The 13,543-nt window shown below is 39.7% G+C and overlaps 1 protein-coding gene across 9 annotated transcripts in view; it reads left to right on the forward strand.

Annotated features, from left to right (window-relative positions):
* ksr1b (kinase suppressor of ras 1b) overlaps positions 1-12,317 on the forward strand; it is a 43,720-nt gene extending 31,403 nt beyond the window's left edge. For 3 of the 9 annotated variants that reach the window (XM_079824003.1, XM_079824008.1, XM_079824007.1), the window contains 12 exons: positions 136-304; positions 640-681; positions 1,759-1,801; positions 2,580-2,603; positions 2,728-2,788; positions 3,016-3,413; positions 3,962-4,052; positions 5,562-5,695; positions 5,798-5,929; positions 6,127-6,268; positions 9,733-9,866; positions 10,767-12,317. In XM_079824003.1, coding sequence (XP_079680129.1) covers positions 136-304; positions 640-681; positions 1,759-1,801; positions 2,580-2,603; positions 2,728-2,788; positions 3,016-3,413; positions 3,962-4,052; positions 5,562-5,695; positions 5,798-5,929; positions 6,127-6,268; positions 9,733-9,866; positions 10,767-10,905 — 1,509 coding nt within the window. In that variant the 3' untranslated portion in view covers positions 10,906-12,317. The remainder of the gene's footprint in view (positions 1-135; positions 305-639; positions 682-1,758; positions 1,802-2,579; positions 2,604-2,727; positions 2,789-3,015; positions 3,414-3,961; positions 4,053-5,561; positions 5,696-5,797; positions 5,930-6,126; positions 6,269-9,732; positions 9,867-10,766) is intronic. The other 6 variants (XM_079824005.1, XM_079824009.1, XM_079824010.1 and 3 more) reach the window with 3 other exon arrangements.
* The last annotated feature ends 1,226 nt before the right edge of the window (positions 12,318-13,543 follow it).

A 13,543-nucleotide genomic window follows, 5' to 3' on the forward strand; every position in this document is an offset into this window, starting at 1 on the left:
TAAACAGATTGGTCATACTAGTGATTACCCACAAGATTTGTGTTTTTTAATATGTCATAACTGTTTTAAACATCCATTTTTTTCACCTTGTTTCTAGAGAATGTTTTTTTTAAAGATTTGTGTCTTTCCCTTCAGGACCACCCTCCATCACTGAGTCACCTGGACTCCAGTAGTAACCCCTCCTCCACCACCTCCTCCACCCCCTCCTCACCTGCCCCCTTCAGTCAGAGCAACCCCCCAAGCGCCACCCCGCCACCCAACCCCTCCCCTAAGGGTCACGTTGACAGTCGCTTTCACTTCCCAGGTCAGTCTCATTTACACAGATATCACGGAAGCTTAATTTCCCTCCTGTGTCTAAAACCTTTTAAAATTCGAAAGAAGGTCTCTCTTTTTTTCTTTTTTTTTGAAGCACAGCAGGCATTTCTTCATTGTCTGTCTGCCCTCCAGTGCTCGGAATTAACCTCTTGGATGAATGTATACTAACCTACTAATATCTGCCCTTAATTTTCCGCAGTGCATTACTAAAGCATTACTAAATCATTTTAGTTTAAGGAACTCTTGCTGATGCATAACAAGCTAGTTATTTAACTGGGTCTTTCTCTTTTCCTTGCGGACATCTGTTTTTTTCCCATTCATTAGCTGCCTGCTACTTTCAGCATAGACCGCAGTTTGTCTTCCCTGGTGAGTTAACAGTCCTCCACACCTCAAAGTTTTGTTATTTACCCTTCAGGTGTGATGTCTGCGTTCCTTGTTGAGTTATCACTGACTTTTTGTGACAACTGAACTGTGCTTACCCAATCTTGAGAGCTTAACCTGCAGTGAACTCTGCAAAAGTCCCGGTCCCAGATGGAACTCTAAGTCTCACAATCTTCCTCCGAGTCCATGTGATGTTATGCCGCTTTGACTGTCGAGTAGAAGTCTGCTGCGGAGCTCGCAGGCTAGGCAAAAGTGTACATCGAAGGCACTCGTGAACACCCTTCTGAAACAGTAGGGGAGCCCAATCCTGTTCCTAGAGATCCACCAACCTGCAGAGTTCTGATCCAACACACCTGTCTGTAATTATCTAGTGCTCCTGAAGATCTTAATTAGCTGGTTCAGTTGTGTTTTATCAAGGGTTGGAGTTGAACTGGAAGGTTGATCTCCAGGAACAGGATTGGGCACCCCTGCCCTACAGTATTGTGGCCATTGTAAGTCCACAAGACCGCAAGTGCACACGAAGTGTGTCATTTGGGACTGGGCCTGTGTTGCTAGTAGTGTTTAGACTGTGGTGTGCTTCCTCCTAGTGGTTATATATGGGAATTGTGTTTTTTTTTTCTTTTTTTTTTTCAGTATTTTGCACTTTCAGCTCTCCGCGTATGTGCACGGAGAATCTGAAATGCATATTATTCAGGTGTATAGTTTACTTTTTATTAAAGATATTAACACGCAAATACTATTACTATTGCTCAAGTGCCTAACCTTAAATACTACTGTTCAAAAGTTCAGGTTCATTAAATGGATCAAAAGTTACAGTAAATACAATAATAGAATTACAAAATATTTCAATTAAATGTTTTTCTTTTGAACTATTCATCAAAGAATCCTGAAAAAAAGAAAAATCACACACAAGCAGCACAACTGTTCAACTTTTAAACTTGAAGTAAAGTCAAATTACTTGGGAAATGGAATCTGAAAGTTTAATAGCAACATTGGCGTATAAAGATGAACTTGCATTCTGAAGTACACTTACACTGCTCATGAATCCCTTTTTCCTCACAGACATATCCAGTTCCACGCATCCAGATGGCAATTACAACACAGGGTAAGGCAAGACTTCTCAGTTTCTGTTTCTTCAGTATTTCTAAAAGTGTTTTGACCCTAGGCAAGTGAAATGCAAGTGTCATGGGTTTTGGTTCGACGTGCCTCAATTACTGTCCAGATTCCTGAACTGTAGCAGTGACGGCACACATTTCTTAATCATGAATTAATCATTTGTGCTAAATTCACACGAAGCCAATGTAGCAGCACTGAAATTCCTCTGCAAGTTCAAACTTAGTATGCATGCGTCATTGAAGCTCATTTTTTTATTCATTGCTTTTTATTCACCTTCTTCTGTTGAACACAAAATGAGATGCCAAGCACCAAAAAAGCACCATAAAGCAGCTTAACATAGTCATTTGATACCTTTGTGTGTGAAAAGGCTTAAAGGGAAGTAATTATATGCTGAAACACTGAAGCTTCTAAACTGAAAATTAAACTAATTAAAAAGAAATGTTTGCCATTTGAAATAAAGCTGAAATAACACAAAATATTATTCAATTAGATGAAAAACGAAAATTAGAAATGTTGCCTTGTCAACTAACTGAAATAAAAGAAGTTGATGTGAATTACAAAAAATGACAAAGGCACATAACAAAATGACAAAAAAATTAAACTGTAACTATAAAAATAAAAGCTAATTCAAAATATTAATAATAGTATATAAATAATACTAAAATAATACTGTCTCAAATATCATTTAATTCAAATGTTTCACATGAGGTTTGATGTCAGTGACAAGAAAGTTCAGCAATTTTTCCTTTATTTGTGACCCACATTAGAAAGACACATGGGTTCAGAAAAACGTGAGTAAATAACAGAATTTACATTTTCAGGTGAACTATCCCTTGTAAATGATCGAGATCATGCATATATATACTGCTAAATATTTAAATGTGTTGAGTCTAGCGTGTTTTCTCTACCATGCAGAGAAACAGACCAGTTGGACGGTAATGGGAGGCAGACACCAACAGGCCAAAGGGAAGCTGTGGTGAGTGCTAGTGCTGCTACAAGAAACACCTTCCACCCACAGAGCTATCAGGAATTGAAAGCATTTGTGGGCACATTTTCCAGTTTATAGTGGCGGTCAAATGCTTTTTTTGCAGTCTGTGGTGTACATGTAGTGACCCTGGCCATTTAAAGAGACAGTACTTAAACTTTTTTGCTTAAATCTGCATTTTGAATTGTGTAAAATCAAAACCTATTCTTCTCATTCAGGATGAGGAGCAGCAAGGGGACGATGGTCCGGATCAGGAGGGATCAGATGATGAAAGTGAAGGTGATGAAGTGGATGACCTACCCAACTGCAGGGGTTACTGGAAGGACCACATAAGCCGTAAAGCCAGCCAGACTAGCGTTGACCTGCGAGAGTGGGATGTGCCCTTTGAGCAACTGGAACTAGGAGAGCTGATCGGTAAAGGCCGTTGGGGGAAGGTTTGCAGGGGCCGCTGGCATGGAGAGGTGGCCGTTCGATTGTTGGAGATTGACGGTAATAATCAGGTGCATCTGAAGCTGTTCAAGAAGGAGGTGATGAACTATCGGCAAACGCGTCACGAGAACGTCGTGCTGTTTATGGGAGCCTGCATGAACCCGCCTCATCTGGCTATTATCACCAGGTTCATCTCTTTCTGCTCTCTCAATGTTGTGTCGTTCATGTACACTGCCATTCAAAAGTGTTTTGACTGTTACTCAGCAAAGGTGCATTAAATTGATCAAAAGTTACAGTAAATACATACAGTATATAATGTTACAAAATATTTCTATTTTAAATAGTTTTGAACTTTATATTCAGCAAATGATCCTGAAAAAAATGGTTTCCGCACAAATATTGTTTATCAACATGTTTCTTTGAGCAGCAAATCAGCCTATTAGAATGATTTCTGAAGGATCATGTGACACTGAAGACTGAAGTAATGATGCTGAAAGTTCAGTGTTGCCAAAACAAGAATAAATTAAATTTTAAGAAATATTAAAATAAAAAACTAAATTCAAATTGTAATAATATTTCACAATATTACTATTTTAGTTTAGTGTTGATATGCAGTCCTGGTGAGCAGAAGAGAAACTTTTGAAAGGTAGTGTTTTAATGTTTAATATGTGAGATTATATAAAAACATTTGTGTGTTTGGATTTTGATTGATATATTTATGTTGTTCTGCCACAGCTTTTGTAAAGGACGGACGCTGTACTCTGTTGTGAGGGACTCTAAACTTGACATCAACAAAATAAGACAAGTTGCTCAGGAAATAGTAAAGGTATGAAGCATAACATGCAATACATTGTTCTTGGTTTTAAGTGCCCCTATGATGCTATTTTAAATTTTGTTTTGGAGGTCTCCAACAACAGGTTAACGTGCATCAAAGGTAAAATAAACTTAGATTTTATCGTAATATACATCACCACATTTTTCAATGATTCTCAAACGACTCGTCCAATGAATCAGTCTATCTAAACCCCTCCTTTCTGTGAGCTACTCTGCTCTGATTGGCCAGATGACCCAGTCTGATGTGATTGGTCTACCACATACAGCGCGTTTTGGAAGCTAAACGGCCATTACCATAACTGTACTTCAACTCTGTCTGGAGGCTTTCTAAAGTTCAACGATTGTACACAGTAATGATGGCGTCGATTTTACCATATCAATCCGAGCGCGAGTCCGATGACGAAACATTGGAAGAACTAGTTATTCAACCAGAACCTCCATTGCAAGGACGACTTGAGCAGGACATTTCTCAGTGATACGCTACTCATTTTGAGGTACATTATGAGAGGTTGCAACTGTAATTCCTCACCATCAGCATTAACAAGTGTATGTCCATCAACAAAACCGATGTATATACTTCTAATGTAATTTGTATACTTGTGGGAACTGTATCAATAACAGTGCATGTGTTAGCCGAGCACTAACATGAATAACTTATGTAACATTCAAGTTGGTACAACAAGTCTTGCTCCATCCTTTATCTTTAGTCAAAGTAGTAAGAATGACAGACAATCTGCATTAATAGACACAATAGACACAGATTAACAGATCTATTTAAGTAAGACTGTCATAATAAGTTCAGTAATAAGTAATAACGAGTTAGTTGGTTAGCCACAAAACTATGCATTTTGAACACCTGGTAGAAAATATGTCAATAATTATTCATACTTACAGGTTGTGATTCTGAGGGGCAAGCTGGTCCAAATAAACTGGGTACTGACCCATCTTTCAAGAGCAAGCGTTTTGCGAACTCTGAGAACTCTCGTTAGTAAAATGACCTTTGATGGCTGGTCAACTTGTTAACGGGCAAATGACGTACAAAATAGGCGGGCATTATGTAAATGTCTTTTCTAGTGACGTAGAACCGTCGCGCAGTGAGATTCGAAATACAACTTGACTCATATAGGCAGTTCAGAGTCGATTCTTTCTTTTGGGAGACAATAACTTTATTTATCGTGCTCTTTCGACTTATAACTGTTTGTGAATGTAAACATTCTGCAAAGTTGTAATTACACACTGCACGGAAAACTATAATAGGGGCACTTTAAATGATTCATCAATGCATGTTATTATCCAAATTAAACGTCTTCATTGTCTTACAACAAAATGTAATAACAATTAATCATAATATATATGCTTCTTTAGCTCAAATCACATTAAAACCTCAATGTAAGAAGCGACTATATGAAAGAATTTCTATAGCTGCCATATTGAGTGCAATGGTTATACCCTTATACTGTTTTCTATGCTTTAACTCTGTTTTTTTTTTAACCTTCTACAGGGAATGGGTTACCTTCATGCAAAGGGAATTGTGCACAAAGATTTAAAGTCCAAGAATGTTTTTTACGATTCAAACAAAGTAGTCATCACAGATTTTGGCCTGTTTGGTATGTCTGGAGTGGTCCAAGAGGGCAGGTACGATGCATGTCATGACTGCAGTATTATAATAAATGAATAATATTACTATACAGTATGCTTTGTTAAGAGCTTCATTAATGTGTGTATACCTGTGTGTAGGCGGGAAAATGAACTGAAGCTGCCCCGGGGGTGGATCTATTACTTGGCTCCAGAGATCGTGCAAAAGATGGGTCCAGGAAACCAAGAAGACTGTTTGCCCTTTTCAAAAGCTGCTGATGTTTACGCCTTTGGGTAAAAACCACATCTCTGTTCCCACATCTGCACCTCATCTAATGTGCCTATAATGCAAACATTTGGTTTTGGTGTTTAATATCTGCTTACTTTTTTTCTCACAATACAAATTTTCTTATTGATATATCACTTTAAAAACAATATTTTGCATGCCAACAAAGGAGTTGATCAGTTAACTTTGAATGTGTCTGTCTTAGCACTATCTGGTTTGAACTCCAGGCCAAAGACTGGCCCATCGTCAACCAACCGACTGAAGTTTTGATCTATCAGCTGGGAAGTGGAGAAGGCCTCAGAACGTTACTGGCCCAGAAGGGTACAAGCCTGGGCAAGGAGGTTACGGTGAGTCCAGTCCCAGTACATTTAAAATGATATACAGTGCATCCGGAAAGTTTTCAGAGTGCTTCACTTTTTCCACATTTTGTTATGTTACAGCCTTATTCCAAAATTGATTAAATTCATAATTGTTTCCCTCAATTCTACAAACAATACCCCATAATGACAGCGTGAAAGAAGTTTGTTTGAAATCTTTGCAAATTTATTCAAAATAAGAAATGAGAAAAATCGCATGTACATAAGTATTCACAGCCTTTGCGCAATACTTTGTTGAAACAACTTTGGCACCGATTACAACCTCAAGTCTTTTTGAGTATGATGCTACAAGCTTGGCACACCTATTTTTGGGCAGTTTCTCCCCTGGGCTCTGGCTGGGCCACTCAAGGACATTCACAGAGTTGTACCCATAGCCACTCCTTTGGTTATCTTGGCTGTGTGCTTAGGGTGGTTGTCCTGTTGGAAGAGGAACCTTTTCCCCAGTCTGAGGTCCAGAGCGCTTTGGAGCAGGTTTTCATCAAGGATGTCTCTGTACATTGCTGCATTCATCTTTCCCTTGATCCTGACTAGTATTTCAGTACCTGGCGGTGAAAAACATCCCCACAGCATGATGCTGCCACCACCATGCTTCACTGTAGGGATGGTATTGGCCAGGTGATGAGCGGTGCCTGGTTTCCTCCAGATATGACGCTTGCTATTCCGACCAAAGAGTTCAATCTTTGTTTCATCAGACCAGAGAGTTTTGTTCCTCTTGGTCTGAGAGTGCTTCAGGTGCCTTTTGGCAAACTCCAGACGGGCTGTTATTTGTCGTCTGGCCATTCTACAGTACAGGCCTGATTGGTGGAGTGCTGCAGAGATGGTTGTTCTTCTGGAAGGTTCTCCTCTCTCCAAAGAGAAACGCTGGAGCTTTGTCAGAGTGACCATCGGGTTCTTGTTCACCTCCCTGACCAGGCCCGGTTCTACGGGGGTGCTAAGCACCCTCAAACGCAAGCAAAAGCACCCTCAGTTGAGACTGTAATAATATTGGCGAAACAGATTTGGCAGATTTGCAAATTTGTGTCCGAGCTCTGGAGAGCGTCACATGCATCTATTTAGAGTGTGTTTTTGCAGCGGTGAGTAATGTAGCCAATCACAGATAGTTGTTGCTCTCTCGAACGCGATCAGAATCTCACCGCTCAAAACGGCAGTTTCTGCGAAACCTCTCATTAACAAAGTCAAGGCACGATGTAAGTAAGAGATTTATTGTTGACAACTTCATTTTTATAACGGAACTTAGTGAGATCGCAATGAACTGACAAAGCAAAAGCATTTTAGTGATCGTAGCGATCTTGGCTCGCTTTCGAGGCTACAGTCTATAACAGTGGTTCTCAAACTTTTGATACCAAGTTACTTTTGATACCAAGCCACCTCATAAAAGATTTGGCTCTCCAAGTACCACTATAAGGACCAACATCAAAATACAGTAGCTATTCAATTACATCTCTGCACAGTTCAAAAACTCTGCACGTGCTTATTTATTCCTAATAAGAATATTTATTGTTGTCAACCACTTTAACATTGTAAATACACAGTTTGTACATTAACACTGCACTGTGCTTACATACAGGTAAATATTTTTTTTTAATAATGATTAAATTAAAATGTGTTGTACCTAAAAGTTAAATGAAAACTGTACTGTATTTAAATGTAAAAAAAGTTGTTTATTGTGTTTTAACATTACTTTATTTAGTGATTCCTCTGCGTACCACTAGAGGCAGCCTGAGTACTACTAGTGGTACTCGTACCACACTTTGAGAACCACTGATCTATAACATTCATTGAATAAAACTATTATTGCTAAGAGGACCGACAGCCAATTGCATGCAGCAAAGTTTCGGAAGTGACATCTAAATATAAATGCCACGAGACAGAAATATCCTCCTGAGACCCATAATAGAGGTTATATTTTAGCGAATTTCTCTGACAACATACACAGTTAAGTCTGGATATTCTTATGAAAATATTATTACCATTAATAGAGTATTATTACCCAAAAATCCCATTGTTTGTCTATTTATGTCTTTTAATTTTCTCAATAAATGTGTTCTGGTGTCCTCTAAAGAGCAGAGGATATAGCATATAACAGGAATTTAAATAAAAAAAAATTGTTTTTTATGCTCCAAACAATGTAATGACCGCGGGGGGACTTTTTTTTTGGTTCTCAAGAAGATGACATGTTAAAATAGTAACGCTTTAAAGCAATTTTAGGCAGACTAATAGATTAATAGTGTGACGTTGTGCACTTTCCCAGAGAAGCAGACAGGAGACTAGAATCCGGTATTCAAAAACCCAACGGGCTGTGGTTTATTTCCTGAATATGTACAACCTAAAACACGGGTATCAGGAGGTGTCTTAACTTTCCAAAGCAACATAACTCCTCACTGCCACTCCACTAACTTTTTGACGCCCCAAATCATGTCCAATCAACTGAATTTTCCACAGGTGGACTCCAATAAGGTTGTAGAAGCATCTCAAGGTGATCAGTGGAAACAGGATGCACCTGAGCTCAATTTTGAGTGTCATGGCAAAGGCTGTGATTTCTTTCGTTTTTTTCTTCTTTTTTTAATACATTTACATATTTTTAATAAATGTTCAAAGATTTCAAACAAACTTCTTTCACGTTGTCATTATGGGGTATTGTTTGTAGAACAGAGGAAAAAAATGATGAATTTAATCAATTTTGGAATAAGGCTGTAACATAACAAAATGTGGAAAAAGTGAAGCGCTGTGATCACTTTTATGCACTGTATACACCGATCAGGTGAAGTGGATAGTTCTGATGCTCACGTGCCCACTGTTGGCGCTGTCGGCGGTGGACGGGTCAGCATGTGCCCCCTGACTAGTCTGCGGCTATGCAGCCCCATACGCAACAAGCTGCTGTGCACTGTGTATTTTTACACCTTTCTATCAGAACCAGCATTAACTTCTTGAGCAATTTGAGCTACAGTAGCTCGTCTGTTTGATCGGACCACACGAGCCAGCCTTCGCTCCCCACGTGCATCAATGAGCCTTGGCCACCCATGACCCTGTCACCAGTTCACCACTGTTCCTTCCTTGGACCACTTTTGATAGATACTGACCACTGCAGACCGGGAACACCCCACAAGAGCTGCAGTTTTGGAAATGCTCTTACCCAGTCGTCTAGCCATCACAATTTGGCCCTTGTCAAACTCGCTCAAATCCTTACGCTTGCCCATTTTTCCAGCTTCTAACACATCAACTTTGAGGACAAAATGTTCACTTGCTGCCTAATATATCCCACCCACTAACAGGTGCCGTGAAAGAGATAATCAGTGTTATTCACTTGACCGGTCATAATGTTATGCCTGATCTGTGTATGATGTGTGTGTGTGTGTATATTTATATATATAAATAAATTCTTTCATTGATTATATGATGCTTAATATAATACGGTCATTGTGATCACACTGTAGGAGATCCTGTCCGCCTGCTGGTCCTTTAAAGTTGAGGACAGACCTACATTCACTCAGCTGTCAGACTTACTAGAGAAGCTGCCGAAGCTCAATCGCAGGCTCTCGCACCCCGGACACTTCTGGAAGTCTGAGGAGTATGTATCCTAGACTGGACCGCTGGCATGCTGCAGATCCCCATTTTTTGGGGGGTGTAGTTTAGTGAGCATGGAAACTAACTGATCGTATGGAGCCGACCTGTGCATTGTTCTGTTTTTTTATTTGTTTTTTTAATTCTGAGCCTTCTTAATTTTACACTATTGGATTTTTAGTGTAGCGCGTGTGAGAAGGATGCTGTGCATGAATGAGTGCGGTGTCATGTATTTGGTCAAAACTGATATCATATGGTGCGGGAAATCATTTCTGAGAGCATACTTGATGAAAAAAACGAGTGTATGTCTGTGAGTGTTTTTTCTGCTCTAAAGTTTTTGCCTGTTATTTGAATGACTGGTCTGGTTTGCTAATATGTGTGAAGCTTGTGATTTTATCATTTATTATTCACCATATATACATTCAGTATCAGATATACTGTTCTGGTTCAGAGGGATGGTGCCCATTGATTAAACCTGTTACACTTTGAAGATGTTCTTATGTCCAGATATCTGGCCTGTGGTCAGTAATAAACCTGTTATATTTAACAAATATTGTTTAGACTGTGGTGAAATGGGCACAATCAATCAGATAACTATTTTTGTAATAAATACAATAACGGCAAAAATTGTTATTCTATTAATATTATTAATCAGTAAAACCAAATGAAAAGCCTTTTTTGGGGGGGAAAAAAGAAAAAAGTAATGTTTCTGTATGTTGTTTCTGCCCTTTTTCTTGTGGGTCTCTCTCTCCATTCTCGGAATTGGCCAAACTACTGTGATCACATCTCTGTCATCTGCTGTTCCCGTCTCCGACTTGATGTCGCAACTTTTCTTCTCACCACCAACGTGTCGCTTTTCTCATCTGTACTTTCCTTCCTCCTTTTCTCTGATTGGCTGAATGTTCAGCGCATGGCATCACCACTGTCTGCGCGAGCACTGCAGCCCGGGCCTCCGCTCTCGCTGTCCCTATGTGTACAAATACGAGCATTTGTCCACGGCTGCCGTTAACATTAGCTTGGCTGCTGCATTCAAAGAAAGCAACTGATTTAGATGTCTGATTCTATTCCATTTATTTCCTGTGTGATTTATTGACTTCTATGCTTATGATAAACAGAGCGTCTTACAAATCTCGGCACTGTTAACCTTTGTGTTGCTTTTCCTTAGCTGTACTTTTTGTCTCTTAAGCGTTTAAACCTTCGCCTGTTCTAATACTGAGCAAAGCCGTTTCTGCTAAACTTTGTGAATGGAAAATATGCTGATAGGATTTCATCCCCTTTTTTTTAAATTGAGCTTCCCCTTGTGTGCAGTCACATGAATGTAATGTGATCTCCATTGCACTTCTGGTAGTCAAGACCATGTGCTTTTGCAATCCACAAACGTCCACTGTATTTTTACAGAAGCGACTTCCATTTTCCACATTTTTGCTCAAAATTAAGATTTAAATGAATAATATTTTACCGGACGCTAATCTGACCTACTGCCTTACCAGGACAGTTAAAGAGCATCAAAAATAAGAATCCTGACAAGGTATTTGTAATATCATAAAGTATGAAAGATATTTTGACCCAGCCGGATGATGTACAGGAACTTTTAATGTCTAATACCTCTCATTTGAGTGTGTGTCAGAGTGAGTGTGTGAGCGTTTGCATGCAGAGTTTTGGGTGATTTATTTGTGCTGTTATGAACAATGAGAGGATGATTGTTAAAGACAGCTGTTCCCATATCAACAGACAATAGAGAACTATTGTTTTATTTATTGTACAGCTAAGATTTCTTATATTATTTGTACAAAATTTTATATGTTTCCATCGCAATATTTTGAAAAGGTACTTTACTCCTGTACAGCTCTTTATATAAAAAGTGTCTCGGACATAAATTGTACATTTCTAGATTGAGATTGTGGTTTTAATGTTATGTAATTATGAATTCATATTTTTGTAAAGCTTATAGCCACTTGTCTGTTAACACAATGTAATTTTATCCTGGCAGAAATAATAAACAAATGAAACATTTATTTTTTTCCACTTCATGATAGAAAATGATAGCCTGGTTTTACCAGACTCTCGTACATTTCATTTGTACATAGAGTCTGGCCACTCTCCATTGACAAGCGTTTACTTCCTTGAAGGCGGGTTCTCTGTTGAAGTTTAAAACTATTGGATCTGCCAAGAGTCACTCTGGATCTGCCTAACCAATCACTAACGTTTGGTCGTGACGTATGTCACGCGCCGTTCGCCTTTGATTCTCACGTTAACTGAGCACACCACCTCAGTGTCAGTGATAAAACCTCGTGCATTCGGATTGTTATTTATTCACGGTGGAGAGGAGAGTTTTGTGATCGGAACGCGCTGCTCTCGTGGTGCATATCTCGTGCAATCAATAACATGATTGTTTGCTGTCAATAAAATGTCATATGCTTAGTATGATAAGAATAAATGCTGCCTTGAATAACAGCCCAATTCAAATGTTTACGTTCTTTTATTTTATTTTTTGAGCGGTGGTGAAATATTTTGCTCTTGTAAACACTTGCCAGTATTTAAAGATATACAAGTCTAGAAATGCAAATTACAGCTCACGCAACCGTACAGTGCTCTGAGAGGGTCTATAAAGGATATAAACAGTGAGTTTTGAAGTGATATATTCTTGAAAACTCAGAGATGTGGATTCAGAGAGCAATTACATTACCACACGACCTTGGTGTTTGTCAAAAGTCGATAATTCAGCCTGGGTTTTTCTCGCGGGTGGTGGGAGACGGACGGCTTCAGCAACTCCTTCACCACTAACGGAGCGAGTTGGAAAAGACTTTTCCCGGACCACATCAGCAGTACAGCAGTGATTGTTCTTGCTCCGTGTAACGGGAGTTCGTTTGTTCAGGGAAGAAGGAGGCGGGAACCGGCGAACGTTTAACAACTTTTAATCAAATAATAAACACAAAATGAAAGTAAAAGCGGCAGCCCCTCACGGACGACTGCCGCGCACAAACATAACAAAACCCAACTTAAAATCCAGGCCTAGTCCTCTCTCGTCCTTCACCGGTGTCGCTCGTCCTTATATGCCTCCGTGCTCCCTCATGAGAGGACTCGAGACCGGTGTGTCTCAATCACGCACACCGCTCTCGCTCGCTCGTCCACCTCGCCACACTCTTAACTTCTGGACATTCGTCAGCGCTGCCACACACTCGCATCTTTCACCGCCGCCATTACTGAACTACAACTCAAACTAGCGCATGACATCAACGTCATCGCTCTCAGCCACTCCCTCTGTTCGCTGATTGGACCGGTAAAAAATTGTTCGGGGGAAAACCTAAGCATACACCGCAGTCCCAGACGTAGTACTGAAGGAAAATGAAAATTGAGCGGAAGTACGTAGGAGGGCGGAGCCAGGCTAAGAAAATGAGACCGTTGCATAATAAATGAACGTAAATTGGAAGTCTTATCACTGGGGGAATAACTAATCTATACATATTAAATATTAAATATATATATACACTCACTGGCCACTTTATTAGGTACAACTTGCTAGTAGTGGGTTGGACCCCCTTGAACTGCCTTAATTCCTCGTGCCATAGATTCAACAAGGAGCTGGAAACATATTGACGTGATGGCATCACACAGTTGCTGCAAATTTGTCGGCTCCTCGGATTTCTCCTGCTCCACCACATCCCAAAGGTGCTCTATTGGATT

Source organism: Gobio gobio, assembly GCF_949357685.1.
Source record: "Gobio gobio genome assembly, chromosome: 8".
Classification (NCBI taxonomy): Eukaryota; Metazoa; Chordata; class Actinopteri; order Cypriniformes; family Gobionidae; genus Gobio; species Gobio gobio.